This window comes from Colletotrichum jinshuiense, chromosome 3 (assembly GCF_051148585.1).
Source record: "Colletotrichum jinshuiense chromosome 3, complete sequence".
In the NCBI taxonomy this organism is placed as follows: Eukaryota; Fungi; Ascomycota; class Sordariomycetes; order Glomerellales; family Glomerellaceae; genus Colletotrichum; species Colletotrichum jinshuiense.
In genome coordinates this window covers 4,487,209-4,507,062 of record NC_139310.1, presented here as the reverse complement: position 1 = coordinate 4,507,062, position 19,854 = coordinate 4,487,209, and the positions used below count along the sequence as shown (strand labels likewise).

General features: G+C 50.7%; 4 protein-coding genes across 4 annotated transcripts; 2 read left to right on the top strand and 2 right to left on the bottom strand.

Moving 5' to 3' along the window:
* Nucleotides 1-2,564: 2,564 nt before the first annotated feature.
* On the top strand, nucleotides 2,565-4,915 carry EsH8_III_001179 (P-loop containing nucleoside triphosphate hydrolase protein; the record flags this gene model as incomplete). Its single annotated transcript, XM_083262904.1, has 2 exons — nucleotides 2,565-4,167; nucleotides 4,227-4,915. The coding sequence occupies 2 exons, from the start codon at nucleotides 2,565-2,567 to the stop codon at nucleotides 4,913-4,915; spliced, it is 2,292 nt and encodes a 763-aa protein (XP_083123391.1).
* A 2,932-nt stretch (nucleotides 4,916-7,847) lies between these two features.
* Nucleotides 7,848-8,946, bottom strand: EsH8_III_001178 (uncharacterized protein; the record flags this gene model as incomplete). The annotated part of the gene is made up of 2 exons (XM_083262903.1): nucleotides 7,848-8,676; nucleotides 8,729-8,946. The coding sequence occupies 2 exons, from the start codon at nucleotides 8,944-8,946 to the stop codon at nucleotides 7,848-7,850; spliced, it is 1,047 nt and encodes a 348-aa protein (XP_083123390.1).
* A 1,521-nt stretch (nucleotides 8,947-10,467) lies between these two features.
* EsH8_III_001177 (uncharacterized protein) lies at nucleotides 10,468-12,486 on the bottom strand (the record flags this gene model as incomplete). Its single annotated transcript, XM_083262902.1, has 4 exons — nucleotides 10,468-11,138; nucleotides 11,190-11,661; nucleotides 11,717-12,372; nucleotides 12,444-12,486. 4 exons carry the CDS (start codon nucleotides 12,484-12,486, stop codon nucleotides 10,468-10,470), a joined length of 1,842 nt encoding a protein of 613 aa, XP_083123389.1.
* Nucleotides 12,487-16,524: 4,038 nt separating this feature from the next.
* Nucleotides 16,525-18,917, top strand: EsH8_III_001176 (uncharacterized protein; the record flags this gene model as incomplete). Its single annotated transcript, XM_083262901.1, has 6 exons — nucleotides 16,525-16,733; nucleotides 16,805-16,914; nucleotides 16,979-18,001; nucleotides 18,051-18,343; nucleotides 18,393-18,578; nucleotides 18,630-18,917. The coding sequence occupies 6 exons, from the start codon at nucleotides 16,525-16,527 to the stop codon at nucleotides 18,915-18,917; spliced, it is 2,109 nt and encodes a 702-aa protein (XP_083123388.1).
* Between the last annotated feature and the right edge of the window lie 937 nt (nucleotides 18,918-19,854).

Here is a 19,854-nt window from a genome sequence, read left to right as displayed (position 1 = left end):
TTGGAGAAGCACAGGAGCAGCTGCCAAGAAGGATGGAAAGTGCCGGGACTCGACGAAGATGACTGCCACGTGCAGGTATCTCGCTATCAAAACACGGGTCCACATTTTAGGTGAACTGGCCCAATTGAACCAATCGTGTCCTCGGAGTGCTTCACAGCCCCGCCACACGGCCTCTCCACGACCCTTGATGCCTCCGTGTCTTGGTAGCAAGGAACTGGAATTTAGCAGTTGACCCCATTTCCTGGCCGCGTGCTCCATTCGCGCCGCTCACTGCCACCACTGGCCTTCGTTTCCGTGGCCGGAGAGGGGAGCACCCTCCACTTCGCCGTAAAGGATACAAAAACCCTTAGCCGGTGGGGTTGATCTCCATCACCGTTAGGAACCTTCAGGTCGGCAAGGGACGCCAGCGGAGATGATCTCAATCCGTCAAACCGACATGCCGACGCCAGCAGCCGCACACAAATCGCTCACCTCGGGCGCCTGACGTTTCCAGGTTTCATTACTCCTTTCCAAACCTCTCAAAGCTAATAGTGCCGCAGCGGCCCCGGGCGGCATAAGACTCGGTGGTTTGTGGATGCAGAGTCCGCGCACACAGTTCCAACTGACACTGACAGCAACACCCTTGCCCCATGCTGAACTTTGCACTTCTGGCTGGGCACCGGGGAAGGCTTACAGGGACTTGCTGCTAATGGTTGCCATACCCCTGTCCATAGCGGATCCTGCGTCCTCAAATTGGTGCGTATTCTGCGACAAGGTCTCGGGCTAAAATAGCCACAAGACCCAGCCCAGCGGTTAGGTCCGCCCGCAGACGATGAGATGCGTGCACAACGTCAACGACATCTTGTCCAGCAAGGGTAAATAGCCCTCGAGAGACGATCCTTGGCATTTGTGCAGACAAGTGCATATCTATCATCATAAAGTCCCTTTTCGATGTCCAAGTACATCACAATGGTAGAGTCTGCTTCGCCGAAGCAAGGTACCGATGTCGAAATTGGCAACCTCGGAAACCCCACAGCCAATCCACAATCCCGATTTTCCTCCCAATTACAATAAAGATAAAGGGACGATAAAGATACGCCGAACGAGCGGGCAGCCAAAAGGTGGCAGTTCCACGCACAAAAACATCCTCAGAAACGTCATTGGCGCGTGCTTCTTAATATCCCGCATGGCCTGTCATGAACGACCCAGATGTATGCTTTAGCCTTCCTCTTTGGACGTTTATTGCGGGTTGCTCCCCCTCGTTGTGCATCGAATGACGATGTGGACAATTTTTTTTCTTCTTTTTTTTTTTTTCCAAAAGTAAAAAAGGCTTCTTGCGAGAGCATCTCGAGCCTCAACTGGTTTGTAAATAATCCAAGTCTCACCTGCTAGATACTGTGCAGTGATTTCTGTTAGATCCTGAAGCAGGCTCAGCAAATATCAGGCTGTTTATAGTGATACCCTTCTCATATAGATACGGACACCACTACAGCCTTTTCCTTGTCACCCAACTACATCAAGCCCAGCTAAAACTAACACCAACAAAGCAGAAATATAACTTGCTTGTGCCAGTTTTCTTATAGGACATTAGGTAACGACGCGGCTCCTCGCATTTTTAGCACAGCCTTGGAACCTTGGTTCAATGATCTTCATCGCCCACAAACAGACAACAAGGGGAGCTAAACGCAACCCCATGAATCCATATTCCATCACAACCTACCAAACATGGTGTTCTTCAATCATCACATGCCTCAACCAGGAGGTCAAGGCCCGGTTTTTAGCACATATTCGTGGTAATTACTCGCAGCTGGTGGACGGTCTCTGATGAAAGAGGTGTATCTTGCCTTGAATTGCTTCACCCAGTTGCATACTCGGCATTAGTTTCACAATGTACAAATTAAATATCGTCTAGACGTTCACGGAAGGCAGGACTGAGTGAAACTACCCGATCCAGTGTAGAAATTATTCGTAGAAGGAAGGAAGATGCCTAGGTACCTCACCTGATGCGCCTTCCGTCAAGTCTCTGAAGCAATTACATCTTGCCCTTGCCCTCCATTGGAAGCCATTATCTTTCTTCTACCTGCCTTCCTCTGTATTTGCCTACTACCACTAACTTCTTCCATTTCAACGATCACCACACCTTCTCACTTTCTAATTCCTCACCTTTGGTAATCATCCCACTCATTGTCTTATTTGGCGAGTATGAAAACGACTGTCGTTTCGTAAAGGTATGTCACTTCAAATCTGGATGTATCAGCCGAATTTCGCCATCGCTAACCACAAATTATGCGCAGATGCTCTTCGCTACCTGGAATGTTGGCTATGGGCCGATCGAGATCGATTATCTGGCCGATTCTGACGACATCCGACCTATTCCTGCTACAAGGAATGCCTCGGTCGATGAAGATGCATATATCCATTCCATTCAGCTGAAGACGGTAGGCATCAGCTTCGGCAATATCTGCTGCTTGAAGATGTTCTTGGCCTAACTTATTAAGAACGTATCTGGCCGCATATGCGGTTTTGGTATGGTGCATTCCTTTGCAAGCAAAGAAGAATTCGCCCGCGTTCATCGCGAAGGTACTATGAAAGAGTTGCTCAACGAAGAGGAGGCGATTCGGCGATTCAACGAGTTTTCTAGTCAAAAGATTGCTTGGGTCGTCGCACCAATACCAGGGCCTTACTCATTGATATCGTCGGATCTACAAACACAGTGGATTGTTCTTGTCGAACTACCTATGGAACCCGAGAGATATTTCCCCGATGAGGGAGACGCATGCAAGATCGGGTTTGTCCATGACTTTAATATCAACGGAAAGTCATTCAATCCAGGCATGCTTATGGCAGAGCGAATTCCAAATCCCTTCGACGACTTCCCCGATTTGCCGCAGTACTCCGCCCACGCCGCATTCAATGTGACCATGGAGTACTTGGCCGACCCCGTCACCAAAGAGAAATTTCACCCTTTGTCTTCAATTGAGGTTTCTCGGTCAACTGGGAGCAATGCCCTACCCTCCAATCTCACTTATGCAAACGCAGTCACGATAACTCTCCGTATCGAATCAAACCCAATCACTTACGAAGCCGAACTGATGGCATTGTCCATTCTAACGGACCCAAAGAAAGAGTCTAACGCCCTTTCGGAAAAGACGCTTGATACATTTGAGTACTTGCTAGACTTCCGAAAAGAACCCCGGTTCCGAGTCAACCTATTCAAAGAGCTCCCTCATATGGACCATCCAGCCGATAATACGGACACACCTGCTTTCCTCAAGTCGGTATATAGCCGACTAAACAGAGATCATAAGCACGTTTACGAACAGCTACGATGTATTCCAGCCGGTCTCGCTCTCATTCTCGGTTGCCCTGGAGCAGGGAAAACTGCAATGAATGCCTTCATTGCTGCGATGGCCCTGCATCGACCAGTCAAGGAGTTGCGCGATGGCAAGCGGATGCGGAAGCCAGTCAAGATCCTGTACCTGTTGGATGTCAACTATCCATGTGACGACGCAGCCAACAGAGTTTATACTATTCTGAAAGATGCCGGGATCACCAAGTCGGTTATTCGAGTTCGGGGTTGCGCCCGTGAGATGAGACGCAGCGCCAAGCTGCACCCCCTCCCACGTTCGGGTGGAACCGATCCAGACTTCACTGTCGGGTTTCTCAAACAAGCTCGTACTGCCGGCGGAGTGCAGAGTGTTCGTGACAACACTCGGGCGCCATCACTGGACGAGGCTGCATGGGACAGATATGACGCTGATCGAAGTCAACACCAGGGATTGGCAAAACTGCTGGATAAGCTCGGCCATGGTGCCGTCAAAACCAAAAGTACAGCCAGGGAGTTGAGAACGCGAGTTGCTAAGCTATACTTTTCCGTTATCAAAGAGGCAGACTTCATTGCCACAACTCCAGTCGGCGCTTCAGGTTATCTAAGCAAGATGTTCAGCCCAGATCTTGTGTTCCTTGACGAGGCCGCTCATGCCAGGGAGCTAACAGCTCTGATCCCTCTCGCTTTCTACTCGCCACACGCATTTATCCTGACTGGTGATACGAGGCAGACCAGGCCTTTTGTTGAGGGATCAAATGGGGCAGTTCGGGAAAATGTATATGCCAAGCAGCTAATGATCAGCACGATGGAGAGAGCAGACTTGGCTGGCGCTTTGTATAGCAGATTGATGATCAGCCACCGTAAGTTCTATCATCTCCATGGTAGCTCCTCCTTCGAACTTGGAACTAAAGTCGTCTAGGTATGTACGGAAATTTGCAGTTACTAGCCTCAGAGCTGTTCTATGACGGGCTTTTGAAGTCAGGAATACCCGAGGCTGAGCGTTATCCCGACTCGGTTCGACACATTCAGACATGGCTCATGCAATTCACCGGAGGGCAGGAGTGTGATGTTCCCAGAATACTTCTTAACTATCGTCGATCACGGGAGGCAAAGGAAAAGACCAGCTTCTACAATCCGATTCATGAGATCTTCATAAAGCAGCGGTGTTATGAGCTGCTCGAAGACAAGAACTTCAAGCAGGTAGACAAACCAGACAAACCTGGACGAATCATGATAATCACACCGTACAAAGCTGCGTTGGCTCGGTACAAGCAGTTTATCAAGGTGTTGCCGCCTCACTTCCGGGGAAGGCTGGACGTTGAGCTCAGGTTCCATGCCATGGAGGTGCGAACTGTAGATTCGGCACAAGGTCACGAGGCCGATTTTGTGTTTGTCGACACAGTACGGACGAAGAGCGCCGGGTTCCTTAACGATCCAAAGAGACTGTGTGTCATGCTCACGCGCGCAAGAATTGGCGAGATGGTGTTGATGCATGAGGGCATGACAAAAAAGTGGTGTAATGTAAAGGGAGATCAGCTTGAAGCTGAGTGGACGACTAAAGTTTATAACCATTGTCGTGACAATGGCCAACTCCATCATATCGGCTGAACTGTCTGCTATCGAGCATGCGAGAATTAGTTGTGGTATCTAGAAAGATAGTGGCGTCCTCAGAAGTCGCGACCCTGTACCCACTAGGGAAGGGAACAAGCGTTGAGGAGATACACTTTTTAACAGACCAAAATCACATAGATGAATCTTCATTCCCACACAAGCCTAGGTTCACCAGTGGCTTGGTTTTTGTTTCTTGATATCTAGACGGCGAGGGTGCGCTATTACTAAATCTTAGGACTCTCAGCGAGATAACCGCTTGACACGACAAGTCATCAGAGGCTAGGGCGCAAAATCTCATCTCGACTCAACCCGCGCTTATCAAGTCTCATTAGGAACCCCCGAATCTTGTATCTTGTCTCCCCACATCTCACCAGCCTCTTCCCCTTCTCAGCGCCCGATGTATTTTCATCCCGCTTTCTTGTCGTGTTGGCACACCAACGAATGATCAACGCTTTTACGCACCAAGCACTGGAAAGGAAGACATGATCTCATGATATTCGGCTTTATAGAACAGCACATCCCGTGTTAGTCGGCCTCTATATTCTCAGGAGCCATTCCTTTTTGGTTCCCAAGTATAAGGACACAAATATACCAAGAATCAATGTCATTAAATGGTTGGTATGTCTGGTGTGGTGATAAGTCTCTTCTCGTGTTATCCTGATAGGGTACGTCTTCCGAGCTATCGGAAGTAAGAGAAAGGAGGCAAGGTAGATAGAAGCCAATAGTTTCAAGGCTGGGCGGCAAGGGGTAGGAGTTGGGGTGGGCTACTTCGGTCGAGTTTTCCGATCACAGGCTGTAACCCGGAAGCCACCAAGGGGGCGACCTAGCCCAAGAGAAGAAGTCGAGCTTGGGTGAAAGTGGCGTTAAGTCAAAAGCGAAGTTACCAGAATGCTCTCTCTCCTTTTCCCAGTGGTAGGGGAAGATGAAGCTCATTGGCCCTGCAAAACTACACTGCGACTTGGACCACGACGGTCAGCAAGAGGTAACAACAGCTTGAACGTAGGGGTTACAGATGCTCTTTCTCTGGGCTTCGATAAACCCACTACCTTGGGCCCCTTGACCGCCACGGCCTAACCAGGAACCATCTATGCGGGTCTGGAGTTGTCATATCATACAAAATCAGGCTACGAACGTCCGTCGCCTGCATTGTAACCCCGACCACTTCGCAAAATCCTTTTACTCAGAGGACATCCAATCACGGACTCCCAGAGGTTTTGAATTGCTTGACGGACATGCTGTCAGGGCATTTCTACAACAGGCCATCCAAACAATTCGCCAAGCCAAACAACGACTGTATAATTTGATATGCCACCAGGCCGCTCCTTCGCAGGCCCCAGCCGCCAGCCCCCCCGTATACGACCTGCGCCCTTGCTTTGTATTGACTGTGAAGAAAACCCTGGAGACCAATCCAGAATTTTTGTAGCAACGCCAAGGCGATAAAGAGCTGCAGAGCATCCTTATTTTTTTTTTTGCCAAGGACCGGTTTTTCATATAAGCCAGCTAGTCTCCCCGCTGGACGCAACAAACATCGATGCCGTGGCCTTGTCACGAAATTTACTTTGCCAGGGGAACTCATTATTTATCAGTTTGAGCATAGGAAATAGTTTAAACTAAATCACCAGAACATTGCATAGTCGACGCGACCAACCATGGCAACGTTTTATTCCGTTATACCAACGCTAACGGTGGCTGTATCCGATCTGAAATCCTCCAGCAGCACTCTAGCAGCGGCTTTGACAAACGTCCTGGCGCCACCGTCCAACCCGACATCGACAACCGCCTTGGTGTCACCAGTTGTCAGCACCAGTTCAGCAGCCACTGGCGTTGCGAACCCAGATGATATCTTAACAGATATGCTACCTAAACTGCAGTGCGTGCTTTCTCTTCTGACAACCCCTGCGATATTTTTGCTCGTGAACTTTAGGCTGAGACGGTTTGTGTAGATAACGTCTACCTAGAAGCGCAGCATACTTATATTGGCACAAATCCCGACCTCTGCGATTCCACGTCGGACTTCTCAGCCAAACGCGCGACTTGTATTACATGCATCGAGGCCAACGCTGAAGGTGGGGAAGAGGCCGCGGCGACATGGTTCAAGGATAGGATCCAGCCGTATTTGGCATTTTGTGATTCGCAAATTACGGCCGTCATCTATCCCAGCTCGCTCTTGACAACCATCACGCGCACGCAATTTGTCGATGTTACGGCCCTGGATGGCGGCGTACGATCTGGTGTTTTGACAACGATGACGGTGATTGAGCTGAGGGCATTAATGACGAGCTCGCTGCCCGGTAATTCACAGACTTCATTGCCAACCGAGTCAAGCTCCCCAGGTACGTGGAGAAGCTCCAAGTTTTTATTTATATTCATAAAAGCTGACTATACTGTCGAGAAGACCCTTGTCCAGGAACAAGTAAAGCCTGGATAGCCGGCCCAGTCATAGGCGTCATAACCGTCATCCTGATTTTCCTCGGCGGGTTCTGGTTCCTACGGCGGCGACGCAGAAAGCAGAAGGCTAGTGCATATGAACCGGCTTTTGTGAGCGACGACACCGGAAAGGAGGGGTACTCTAAGGCCCAGCTTCACTCGGATTGTGTGCCACACCGACCTGTCATGGAGCTCGAGGGCTCATACCCAAAACTCTTGCCAGAGATGACTGCGAACGAAGTGCCGGCCCAGGAGTTGCCGAATCCACATAACCGCCATGTTGCAGAGATGCCAGAGAAAAGCCACTGAAGGACGCGTCTGTAGCGTCTGTTTCGCCGCTTTCCACTTCTTATCCTTGCTAGATAGCATGGAGTTACGTCGGTTTGCATTCGCAGGCGGATCACACACACGGACAGCACATAACTCATATAATCGTATCGCATTTTATTCAGCTGCTCCCTAAAGGGTGGTATCGCATCGTTCTCTCGACAAAGCCGAACTTTCAACCGATCATCCCCCGCCTCGCCCGGCTCGAGCCTGTGAACTGCAGGTTCTCATTGCCCGACACACCGGTCAGGACGTTTCCAATTCCCTGCACCTCTCCGTTGCCGCCCTGCATAATCGTGGCGTAGTTGTTCGCAACAAGCTGGATTCCGGACACGAACCCCTGCTCGTCGAAGGCGCAGTGGCCGCCGTTGGGCGAGTTGTTGACAGTCTGCCTGGCATTGACCTGGTCGGTACTCAGTCCCGCGCCCGTGGCGATCTTCTCGTACGCTTTGATGGAGGCCGGGATCGCATCCTGAAGTAACGTGAGCTCCTGGAGCGTGCTCTGGAAGTGGATGCGAGTGCCGGCAATGGCCTGCGGGTCCTGGACCGGCACCTGTGGCTCTAGGCCGCCGCAGTTGAGGAGCACGCCGTTGCCTGCAAAGTTCTGCATGTGCGCGGGCATGAAGAAGCCCGAGAGCATGAGCGAGCCGCCAGAGACGCCCGTGAAGAAGACGTTGGACTGGTTAAAGGCCATCATCTGCGGGAGCGTCTTCTGGACGAGGTCGTTGACGGCCTGGGAGTGCTCGACGCCGTTGGTGCGATCGAGGCCCTGGCCACCGCCCCAGAAGAGGTTCGGGTCGGGGGCGAGAATGGCTACGCCGGCGAGGTTCTTCTGGACTCCTTGGTTCGGCATGTCGAAAAAGGACTGACCGCCGTCACCGTGGAGGAGGACGTTGAGGCCGAGAGTGCCCTGGGCGCCAGGCTGGGCGGCCGCGCCAGGGACACCGCTTGCCGCGGTGAACTGCTCGGCTGGGCCACTGATCTTGAATCGTAGGTCGAGACCGCTGAATCGTGTTAGTTTGTGCTAAGGGGAAGGAGGGGCTGGGCAAATCTTACTTGACGTTTGCTGTCATATCCAAAATCATGGACCCATCAGCTGCTTGCGAGATTCCCTGGGGAACCTGCGCGGCCTTCTGCTGTGACGTCTGCGTGTTGGTACGGCCATTTCCACCCCGGTTTCCGGATCCCTTTCTGTTCTGCGGCGCGCCGTGTGCGAGGCTCAGCATGCTGAGGACCACCGCGAGGGCGGCGACTGGGGAACGGACGGTCAACATCCTGTCGAATAGAAGAGAAGGAAGACGTAGAGCAGAATTAAGATAGAATTAAAGAATGCCGAATTTGTTTGCTGCCAAGCTTGCGGCGCGTCGCTCTCCCACGAAGATCAAATCTTGGAACTCTTGGTTGCGATTCGGAATTTCCCAGAAACCCAGGAAAATCAAGAGTCAAAGGGGAAGGCCGGAAAATGATGGGGTGGCAGGTTAGGCTCATCTTAAAGAATAAACGCCTGCATCGAGCAGGCCAGGTCTGCAGAGAGCATCGGCCATCTCGTGGTCATGGGTCATGATCCGTCCGAATGGACCGGGTGAGTGTATGCCTGGACCAGTCATGCTGCTGGACGGGTCGACTCTATCCACATGTACAAGCAACTCGTCCCTACATACTGGGGAGTACAGGTCGTCTGCGAACCGAACCATCTCAAATCGGGGGACGAAAGAAAGAAGGGGATGAGCTTGTGTTTCGCCTGGACTCGGTTGTGTGTGAGAGTTGGGACAAGTCAGTCTGGGTCTGATCGCCCTCTGGATGCTAGGGGGGCGGTGGTTGAAGAAGCTGGCTCTATGGAAGCAAGACACGAGGTCGTGAATGGTCAATGGAGTGCATCGACCGGGATGCTGGGAGAAGATCCAGCCTGGCCATGGATGATTTACTATGTACGGGAGGTCGCCGTTGCGTGCAGCAATAAGGCTCGACGACGTTTCGCTTGGCGAATTCCTCGGGGGCGGAGGGATCCACGCGCAAGAGGTGTCGCAGACGTTTGAGGTTGTTGTCGAAACCGACCTCGGGCGCTGGGTGTACCCCTGTCTGCACCGCAGCCATTGCTCGGACAGTCGCCTCAGACCCCGGTCCGGGGGTCGCCGCCCCCGGAACGACTCCACAACGTCCTCCTTGCGAATGGCTGCAAGTATGTGGACTCGGGGAGGGCTTAAGACGAAGATTCCCCGATCGATGATTCCACAATCATTGTTTGGCGAGGGCCATTAGAAACCAGTACTTGTTTTGATGGGTTTCCGCAGAATTTGGTAGCCTGGTGTCTCAGATCTTTGCGGGCTAAGAAATGCTAAGAGCGCTTAAGCATTACGGCTTATGGGGCTCTTATGGGGATCGGAAAGTGAGAATCGGGGAGGGGGGTAAGGAGACGGGTATCTTGCGATTGATGTTCCCCCCCCCCTATTTTGTTAAAAATGGGTGTTGTTGATGCTATGTTAGGTTGTAAGCTTCGATAAAAACCCGTGTGGCGTAATTAAGCTTTGCATTGAAATCAACGACACCTTGTTTTCTCAACTTTCAACTTATCCACGTTTGAACGGTCACCGGAGGCACAGGGGCCCAGACAGGATTGGTTTCGGAGCCATTTATCCGAACTCGTAATTCAACAGGAACATCATCCTAGGTGGAAATCGCTAAATATAAGCACCCGTAGCACACGTGCCCCGGACGATCGTCTAATACCCAGTCTCTCATCGCACACACCCGTCCATATACGCCAGTCAAGTCGAACAAAACCATGGCACGTTTCTTCAGATCTTGGCGCCCTTGGCTCTTCTGGCCTCCTTCTCACGATCGCGGAGCAGCCGGCGGAGAATTTTGCCGCTGGGGCTTTTGGGGATGATGTCGACAAACTCGACGCCACCCTTGAGCCACTTGTGCCGTGCCTTGTGCTCCTCGACGTGCTTGCAGATATCAGCAACAACTTCGGCCTCGGGCTTTTGTGTGTACGCGGCGGTGCGGACGACGTAGGCCTTGGGTACCTCCCCAGCCCGCTCGTCAGGCACCTGGATCACGGCGGTATCCGACACGGCCGGGTGGGTGAGGAGGTGAGCCTCAAGCTCGGCGGGTGCAACCTGGTGACCCTTGACCTTGATAAGCTCCTTGATGCGGTCGACGATAACCAAATGCTCGTTGCCTGAGGCGGCCTTGCGCACGATGACCTCGTCACCGGTGCGAATCCACCGGCCGTCGTCATGCCAGACAAAGGTCTCAGCGTTGGCGCGCTCATTGTGCAGGTAGCCTAGGACGACTTGCGGTCCTTGCACGAGGAGCTCTCCGGGCGTGTTGTATTCCGTGATCTCGGCGCCGGTTGCGGGGTCGACAATCTTTCCGCGAGTGCCCGGCACAAGAGAGCCCGAAGACCCGACGTCGATATCGACCTCGGATGTTGTGCAGACTACCGTGCTGGTCTCTGTCATGCCTACTAATCGTTAGAAAGATGGTTATTGTTACGAAGAACACAGATTCTTACCGTAGCCTTGACCGACATGCCACTTTGGGTATTGCTTCTTGAGATCTTCCACAGTTTCTGCACCAAGTGGCGCCGCGCCGGTGTAGACGAAGCGCACACTGGTGAGGTCGTATTTGTTGCAAAGCTCTTGGTTGCGGATGATTTGAATAACGATTGGCGGAACCTTGGGCGCGTTAGTCCTTCCGCGTTCAGAAAGATTTGGGTAGGAACATACCACTGGGAGACAGTTGATTTTGAACTGTTGCACAGCATCCAGGAAATGCTTCAGCTCAAACTTGGGCAGGACAATGATGCCGTCGCCACGGAAAGTACCGCCATGGGCGATGACCACGAGACCGTAAATATGGCTGAAGGGTAGGAGACCTAGGGATGCCTGTGTCTTGATTGCGAGCTCTTTTCTTGCAGCAGATTCATATGTGGTGAACTGAAGGACATTGGCAATAACGTTTCGGTGTGAGATCATGACGGCTTTCTGAATTTTCTTGTCAGCCCACGGTACAATCGCCAATCATAAATTTATCACTTACAGGTAGACCCGAAGTGCCACTCGAGTAGCATAGGTAAGCGACTTGACGTGCACCCTGCCCCTTGACCCATTTCAAGGGCTCCAACTCCGGCAGAGACTGGCCCTCTTGAATCAATTCTTCTACAGTAGTGAAGGGCGCCTTTTGGTTTGCGCCAGGTACCGTCAGTAGGAATATGCGGTCATTGGGGATGTTTGCAGCCTTGGCAGCCTTGAGAGCGTTCTCAAGCAATGGAATGCAGGTAAATAGAGCCTTCGCGTTGGATGAGAGAAGCTGATGCTGTAATTCCGGAGCTGAGTACGCAGCACTGGCTGGGGTGACGATGCCAGACAGGCGATGAACCGCATGGGTAAAGGGGATATAGTCGATCTGTGCACGTATTAGTTTCTGGTCACGGAGGACCTCGAAAATGTGAACACTTACGGTGTTGAGCGAGTAGAGTGCAACGACTTTTTCCCACTCAGTTCCCTCGTTTGGTGCAAAGCCAAGCTTCTTTGAGATCGCCCTTGCCAAAAGTTCGGTTCGTTGTTTTACCTCGGATGCCGTGTATGACTTGCCAGACAGACCGCAAGTGTATGGGCTCCTGGATTCGGCCAAAGGAAAACGGCCATATTTCTCATTGCTCATGAACTCAGCAATGGTAATTGAGTCTGGGGGGTCTGTGGTAAATCAATGAGCATTGTCCGCTGGTTAAGTTGAGCAAGGCCTGGGGTCACAGAGCGCATCTTACCTATGGGCAGCTGAGGGACCCATTTTGGAGAAGTAAAAACCATATTGAGTGACGAAGTTGGGATAGAGGATACGAAGTCACAGCGAGTAGTCGGGCCCAATGGTAACTCTGCAGGCTTGGTTACACGCGTAGATCGTTGGGATGTTAAACGTCAGTGAGAGAAACGGGGGTTGTTCGGACTTTTGAATGAGATCAAATGCGCACGAAAGTTTGGCGAGGAGGAAGAAGAGGAGAAGCTCATTTGCCTCAAGAAAAATGACAGCGAGGACCGCCTGGGGGCTGGACTGAGTTTAGATCCCTCCTGCGTTGCGCCTCTGTGCCCCAGGTGATGGCCCCTGCTACTTTCAGCCAGAAGCAGCAACCAAGACTTGGAGAAGTGTAGCCTTCTCCACTTCTCCGCATTTCTCCCCACGCACTTGTCGCACCTCGGCAGACCGGCCAGATAGTGCGGCATCTTGGTGCGTGGTCCGGCGTTCGAGTCATTTGTATGCCGGCCACCGTAATTTAGTTGGTCTTTCTATGGGCATCTGTGTTAGGGCGTTAACTGCGACTGGGGCGAGACGAGAACCGATGCCAGAAGCCGAAGCGTAGTGCCAGCCGCTTTCCCCAATCGTTAATTAGCTTACCGTTCTCTGAGCTTCAACTAGCTGAACCTTGGCTACTCATGATCCCCGTCAGTTGCAGGGGGGTTTGGAGCCATATGTTTGGCCGAGTGATCAGTGATTGCCCGGTTGGAAGTGCCCCAGCCGGCTGTTGTACCTTGGTTAACACGGCAGGACTCTCATTCCGCTCTGTTTCCGCTCTGCTTGTTTCATGAAGCCAGCAAGCGGGGACCGAGGGCTTCCCCAACTACCAAGGTAAAAGGCACCAGCTAACCGAGTTTGTCCCGATGGCAAAACAACTGAGAGATCCGCAGCCTAGATTGGTCACTCGTCATTTCGGATCCATATTCCAAATCGCACCCCGGAAGTTAAATAATTGTTTAGATCTCCGATGCGGAATCTCATACCCGTCCCGGGTTCCCAACCTCCACCGGCTGTGTTGCGGTGGGCCGTAGAGTCGCCCGTTGTCCGCCCGTTGTCCGCCCGTCCAATCTCAGCATGTCTCCTTTGTTGACTTGGTTAACGCCAATGCAAAACGTCCAGCAACCAAACATCTTGCTTTCGAGGTCATACAGGCAACACGCCTTTATACATGCTTCAACTTGACAATGCGCGTTTTAGAACAATGCCTTCCAAACTCTCAATCTCTTCCTTTCTTTTTCCTTGAATTGGTATCTCACGGTTTAGTCTTGAGCGTCCCACACCCCTTGTTTTCTCCTTCACTCGCATCTCAACTTTTACATCGTAGCCTTATCTTCATTCGATGGAGATGGAAATCCATAAATATTTCGCCGGCTTCTCTTGGTCGCATAAAGTCTCCCCTTAAAGTAGCTGTTGGATTGCCCAGCCAAAATACGGGCAGGCGGTCAGCGGCCAGCAGCAGCGGAACTCCAGCCTGCCAACAGCGATATCTTCGACGCTGCTCCCGTTACTGACCTTTTCCTCTTTTACTTCTACAGACACACCGGTTTATAGCTTACGAATATACCATATTGATGTTCGGCGAGCCATCATTCATACAGGTATCCTGTGATACCAACAGTAGAATTTTGAACCCAAACTTTCTCACTTTGCCTACTGGGGAGGGTTAGCAGCCTTTATTTTGCACGTAATGCAACTACACCAGCAGTGCCATGTTTTCTTCTTCTTTTTCTTCTTGTATGCATATCTTGGCAATCAATGCCTTTCAGACATTGATATCAGCGTATTAGGCCCTCTAGTTTTGAGTAGGCAATCTACAAACTTTCGGTTCCGATAGCTCCCCTAGTTGTAGCCTATCATTTTTGCTACAAATATTCCATGGTAAACGGCAACTCAATCCCATCTTCTTCGCCCGGTTGATAGGGTGGCAGAACGAACAATTTTCCATGTCACTCTCGCGTTGCACTGGTATTGGCCTTCCTTTCTACCACCCCGTAACTGCGGGTTCCCCTTTATTCGCTTTATAAGAGGCACGTACTCTTTTACGTACACATTTGATTTCTCCTCTATACAAGCACAATATCAAACTGCAACACGGGTTTGGCCCCTAAGCCGCAAACTATTCGTAGCTCAACCCCAAAACTTGAGAAATACATAAGCCCACTCTCTCGCACAGGACTATCTATCTTGACAAACGTATATTATCCCTCCTTGCCCCAAAATCAACGCGGTAACACCGTGTATCGTTCTCATCATAGTAAGATGTACGATGTTCTATCCCCTTGCCATCATCACTTCTTTTTTCTTGCCTCATTTCCTCCCATTGCTTTCTCGCCTTCCACATGGAAAGCAGGGGTTTGTATCTACTCTGCTCAGAGTTAAGATGGACTGCTATATGTTGCTTTGATCCACTATCATCTTTCATCAGCACACTACAACAGGATTAATACACAGCTCAACTTTCTGACAGACTTTAGTTCATGTTAGAAACCTCGGACTGGATCTCAATAAGAACATCGGTACTCTCGCTGAGTTATGTCTATCTTGGTGAGAATATCCCGTCCGCTCACCATTTCTCAAGCCAGGAAAGATATCCCATCTGCCCCCGTTTCTAATCGCAACTCGACTACGACCCTCTGTTATTTTCTCTTGCTCGTGTTCTTCCTCCGTTCTCATTTGCTTCTACGATATATACGTATGTGGCTACCCTCGCGCACTCTAGATAAAGCACTTTTCCCTCCGATCCTTGACCCAGCTTCTTGTTCTCCATGTAACACCGCTTCAAAACAACGCGAACCAATAATATGCCATCTGTCTGAAGACTTCAGTTGTTATTGCAAACTCGGGCAAACCACCTTAGCAAATCTTAGTAACAAATAAATACATTCAACAATTATACCTTACCAGGCTGATGCATTACCGAACAAAGGATGCTGCCCAACAAATTCCGCCAGGTCTGACGACAAAAGTCTTCAACCCAAGCGGCTAACATCTTCTCACAAACATACCAGCTGGGTACCTTGTCTTTCGTAACAAGTCAAGCGATTACTATATCTTCTCGTCCCTGTGTCAGATGAACTTGACTTTCACCCACTCTACTCACTATGCACCTCCTATATATCACCTTACAATTACTATATGCACGTTTCATTGTACCCCATTAATTGTCCTAGAAGTCATCTCCTCTATTCCTCATCCAACCGCTGCCGATCCGCATCTGTCTCCTTCGCACAATACTTGTCTTCGATTCCAATCAAAGTCTACTCACTCCTCCCCCCTTTTGTTTTTTCTTTCCCTCTCATAATTCACTGCCACTCGACTAATACTCCTCTAGTAACCATCAAACACCAACGTCCTCAAGACTTGAGACATAATCACGCCAGAAACAACGGGAAACCGAAATAATCGAGTCACTACCGGTATACATGTTCATCGGGTATGTAAGTTGTTTTTGTGCTGGAATCGCAGAATGTCTCTGCATGCTTCGCAGCACTCGCCCCTTCCTTCAGCCGACCGTCGGCTTGTTTCCGTTCTTTCCACAGTTGAACATTACCGGGTAGTCGCGCTTTCTCCAGAAGACCTTGGAGCCACCTTCTGGAACCTTCGTCCCTTCTTCCCGCTGTACTTCACTTCTCCCTGACGCACTTTCCTCTCTCCCGAAGCATTTTGCTCTCCCTCGGCGCACTTTCTTCTCCTCTAACGCACTTTTCTCTTCCCGACACTGACGCACTTCCCTTCTGCGCACACTTCACTTCCGTGAATCATTCCCTGCGTTGGAGTTTCCCCCTTTTTACATGTGCTCTCTATGCTGCAGATGTTATCCAAGTTTTCTTCCGCACATTCATTCCGTGTGGCAGGTATCGCAGCTACGCACAAGTATCTTTTGCGACTTCTTCTTTCACGCCTACCAGTATTCTCGGCCACAACAGGTCAACCGCAGTTGTAACTCTCCTAACTAAACACACTTCTTCTAGTTACAATCTATCTCAATCTTCAGTCACACCCAGCTCTCACAGCAAAAACCTCTTAACCGTATTCCACGCCTCTTAACCGAAACAATGACTGCAAATAACTCACCCCAAGCTGTTCCTTTCGGGCCACCTCCTATCTGGGCAGACAATCGCCAGGCTCTTTGTGATGCCCTACCGTGGTTCAAGGCACACGAGAGCAGTCTTTATACAAACAACAAAGTTGCCAAGGGCTTTCTTATCAATGCGCACCCAGCTGTGCGGGATATCGTGGGCACGGAGGTAATCATCACGTCCCTGTAAGTTATGATTCTATTCCTCCTTTTTTGTTTTGTTTTTGCCAAACACTTATCCACGTGATACTTGACAGCGGTGGCGGCAGGAAGAAAGATGGCCAGGGAAATATGATCCGGGTTGTGCAGGGAGCGCGCCACATTCTGGAAGCCTGCACCACGTCCATGGAGCGTGCGGTGCCTATCGGTGTCATTTTAGGCAAGTCGGATCTCGCGCCTTTTCTTGAAGACCTAAGCTCATTATCAACCAGGAAACAAGTATCCTGGCTGGTCTGTCGAGGTCAAGCATGTCTTTAATGTCTTGGACTACTTCACTATCACAGACATCTGGTCCGAGAGAGATGCCACTAGTGGCGTTCACATCTACAAGATGCGACTCGAAAAAACAGATCGTTCCACGCCATCTTGGTGGCAATCAAAGGGCGAAGTGCAGCACGCTGTGAAGCCCCGCGAAGCCCCACAGAACCGAGCTCAATGCTTCAAGTGCAGAAAGTCATCCAAGCAAATGTTCACCCAGGGTTGGACTTGCCTGAATGCCGAGTGCGAGGATTGCTTTATCTTCCCTAAGGAAATCAAAATCCAGGAGCTGACGTTTACTTCCCAACGCGCTGCCCCACTGGCTTGGTGCATCTTCTGTCGCCAAGAGTGCAAAGCCGTCTTCTCCTGCAACTGGACTTGCCTCAACAAAGATTGTGACAAGTTCTTCACCTTCCCGACTGGAGTCAATATCGATCGATTGTCGTACTCAGAGGACTTCCTCCAGGAGCGAACATCTCACCAGTCCCCCAAGGAACCTTTGCTGCCTAGTCTCCCGGACACAAACATGCAAGGCTTCTTGGGTACCGAAAAAGCAATGCGCGAGGGCATTGTCTGCCCTGATTGCCATGGTTGTTCGAGACGAATGCATTGGACGCATTGGGCTTATGAGAACCCAAAGTGCCGCTTTTCCTTGGGAGCCAAGCCGCAGCCATTCCCCTTACATAAGGTCCTCTCGGAAGAAAAACGTGAGAACAAGAAGAAATCGTTCACAACCAAGATCATCCACGAAAACATCTTGGTAAATGCTGGCGAGGTTAACGGTTACGGAATTGAACAGTATCTTCTCCCCGATCCGCTACGAACTGATCCAGTCATTCTTGGTGCAGTTACTGTCTTCCGGGCATCTGGAGTGGTTAACTCTCGGGATGGCGCGCCCAATAAAATGTGGGAGCTCCTTCAGGACGATACTGTCGAAGACTTCGGTTTCCGGAGAAACCCCGCAATCCACCCTGGCTGTAAGATCTTGTTTGTCCTTCATCGAGTGGGTTGGCTAACAGAATGCAGTGCCTACAGAGAAGTTGACTCGTCACTTTCTGCAGAATTGGGGCGCCCCTTACAAGTTCGCTGTCGCTGTGGCTTCAAAGTCATTCTCAGAAGCGCCAGAGTCCATCATCGGAGCGCTCAAAAGAATGCAATGGGCTGGTCGAGTGTCAATCGAAATGATGAACATCTCCCTGAAAGAATATGCCAAGCTGCCCGACTGGAGGGATTTGACCCGATGCAACACCCTTACTGAAGGCTTCGTCGACTTCAACGAGCTCCTGTCGTTAGGCTATATGGAAGACGACAGGATTGGTGTGAGTAACTGTAACATCCATTTTTTCGTTCACTGCTAACTCTTCCAAGTATCATGATGATGGCGAAGACACCCTAGGCCCTACAGTGGCCACACTATCTCTGGGGAGCCCGGCCTTGATGACCTTCAAGATGAAAAAGTCATACGCTGGACGGGACGACGTGGTACTCAGATTTCCGCTGTACCATGGTGATGTCGTAGTCATGCACGGCCCTCGAATTCACCAGGCGTATCTCGTAAGTGACTCTCCCATTAAATCATAAGTGCCATAGCTGACGCTGTCATAGCATAAGGTTGCTCCCAAGGGCAAGCGCCGCTTTGCATTGACCTGCAGAAATATCGTTCTCGACACCCTAGATGAAGTAACTCGGGTTGATGCCATCCAAAAGAGCGTTCTTCCGGCGGTATCAGCGCTTTGGGATTACCCGAAGCCCAGTGATGCCATGGAAGGGGCTACGACTTTCCACAACAGGACCAAGATGCCTCGAAATACGAAGAAACGCACCGCCAAACGAGTCAACGATGAGGCACAAGGGATCTCGTCTCGTATGAAGAGACACAAGGCTAAGGCCTAACTGCCTCGCGTCGAATACGTCGATGACCAAAAATATTTCTACTTACCTTATACTCTTCGATTCAGAAAGGAGGAATCTCTAAACATGGCGTAATTTGTGGGTGTTTATGATATTTGGGATTGCGCTACGAGGTTGGCGCGAAATGAATTCTGGTCTCATGGTTTCACAAGAAAACCGTTTATCGCCAGTAGCAACATACTGGTCTAGTCGCATTTTCGAAGTCCGATCTTGCTTATTACAATACCCTAGCTCAGTTCAGCTTCTTTCTCGGGGGGTTTCTATCTCGGTGATCTGCACCTAGCTCAGATATTCACAGCAAATCTCTACTTGGCTTATCAAATGAAAACCGAACAATAAAAGGGCCGCTTTTCATGTGATTGAACGCAATTGACTTCTATACTGCCAAAGAATTCATCGTCGGATCTTGAAGAATGGCACTGGAGGCATGTAAAGAGGCTATAATGTAAAAAATATAAAATATTGAGATGCTACTCTAGTCCCCGAGTTTAGGCGTTTGATAAATTAACCCAGAGTCTCTTCCGTCAGCTCGGGAGACGAAGTGCCGGGCACGGGTTCTGACCAAGAGATGCCCTTTTAACCCAGAAAAGAATTGGTCGGCCCATGCCACACGGCAAAAGTGCCTCGTTTGGACGGCGGCACAACGGACGTCCTGGATCTGGGACATTTCCCCCGCCCAGTTGGTCGGGACCAGACGGTGGAGGAGTACCTATGGGAAACCCGCATATGGGTTGAGCAATATCCTTAGCAAACCACGCCTGCCTCCAAGCCTGGACCCGGCGATCCCTCCACCCCCCGTCCATTGTCATGGTGAAGGTGAAGGCGAAGCAGGCTGTGTCCTCAGGTGTCATACCCGAACCCGCGACCGGCTTCAGTTCACGCTCGAATTGCTTTCCATGCACACAACGTTGGAAGGGGA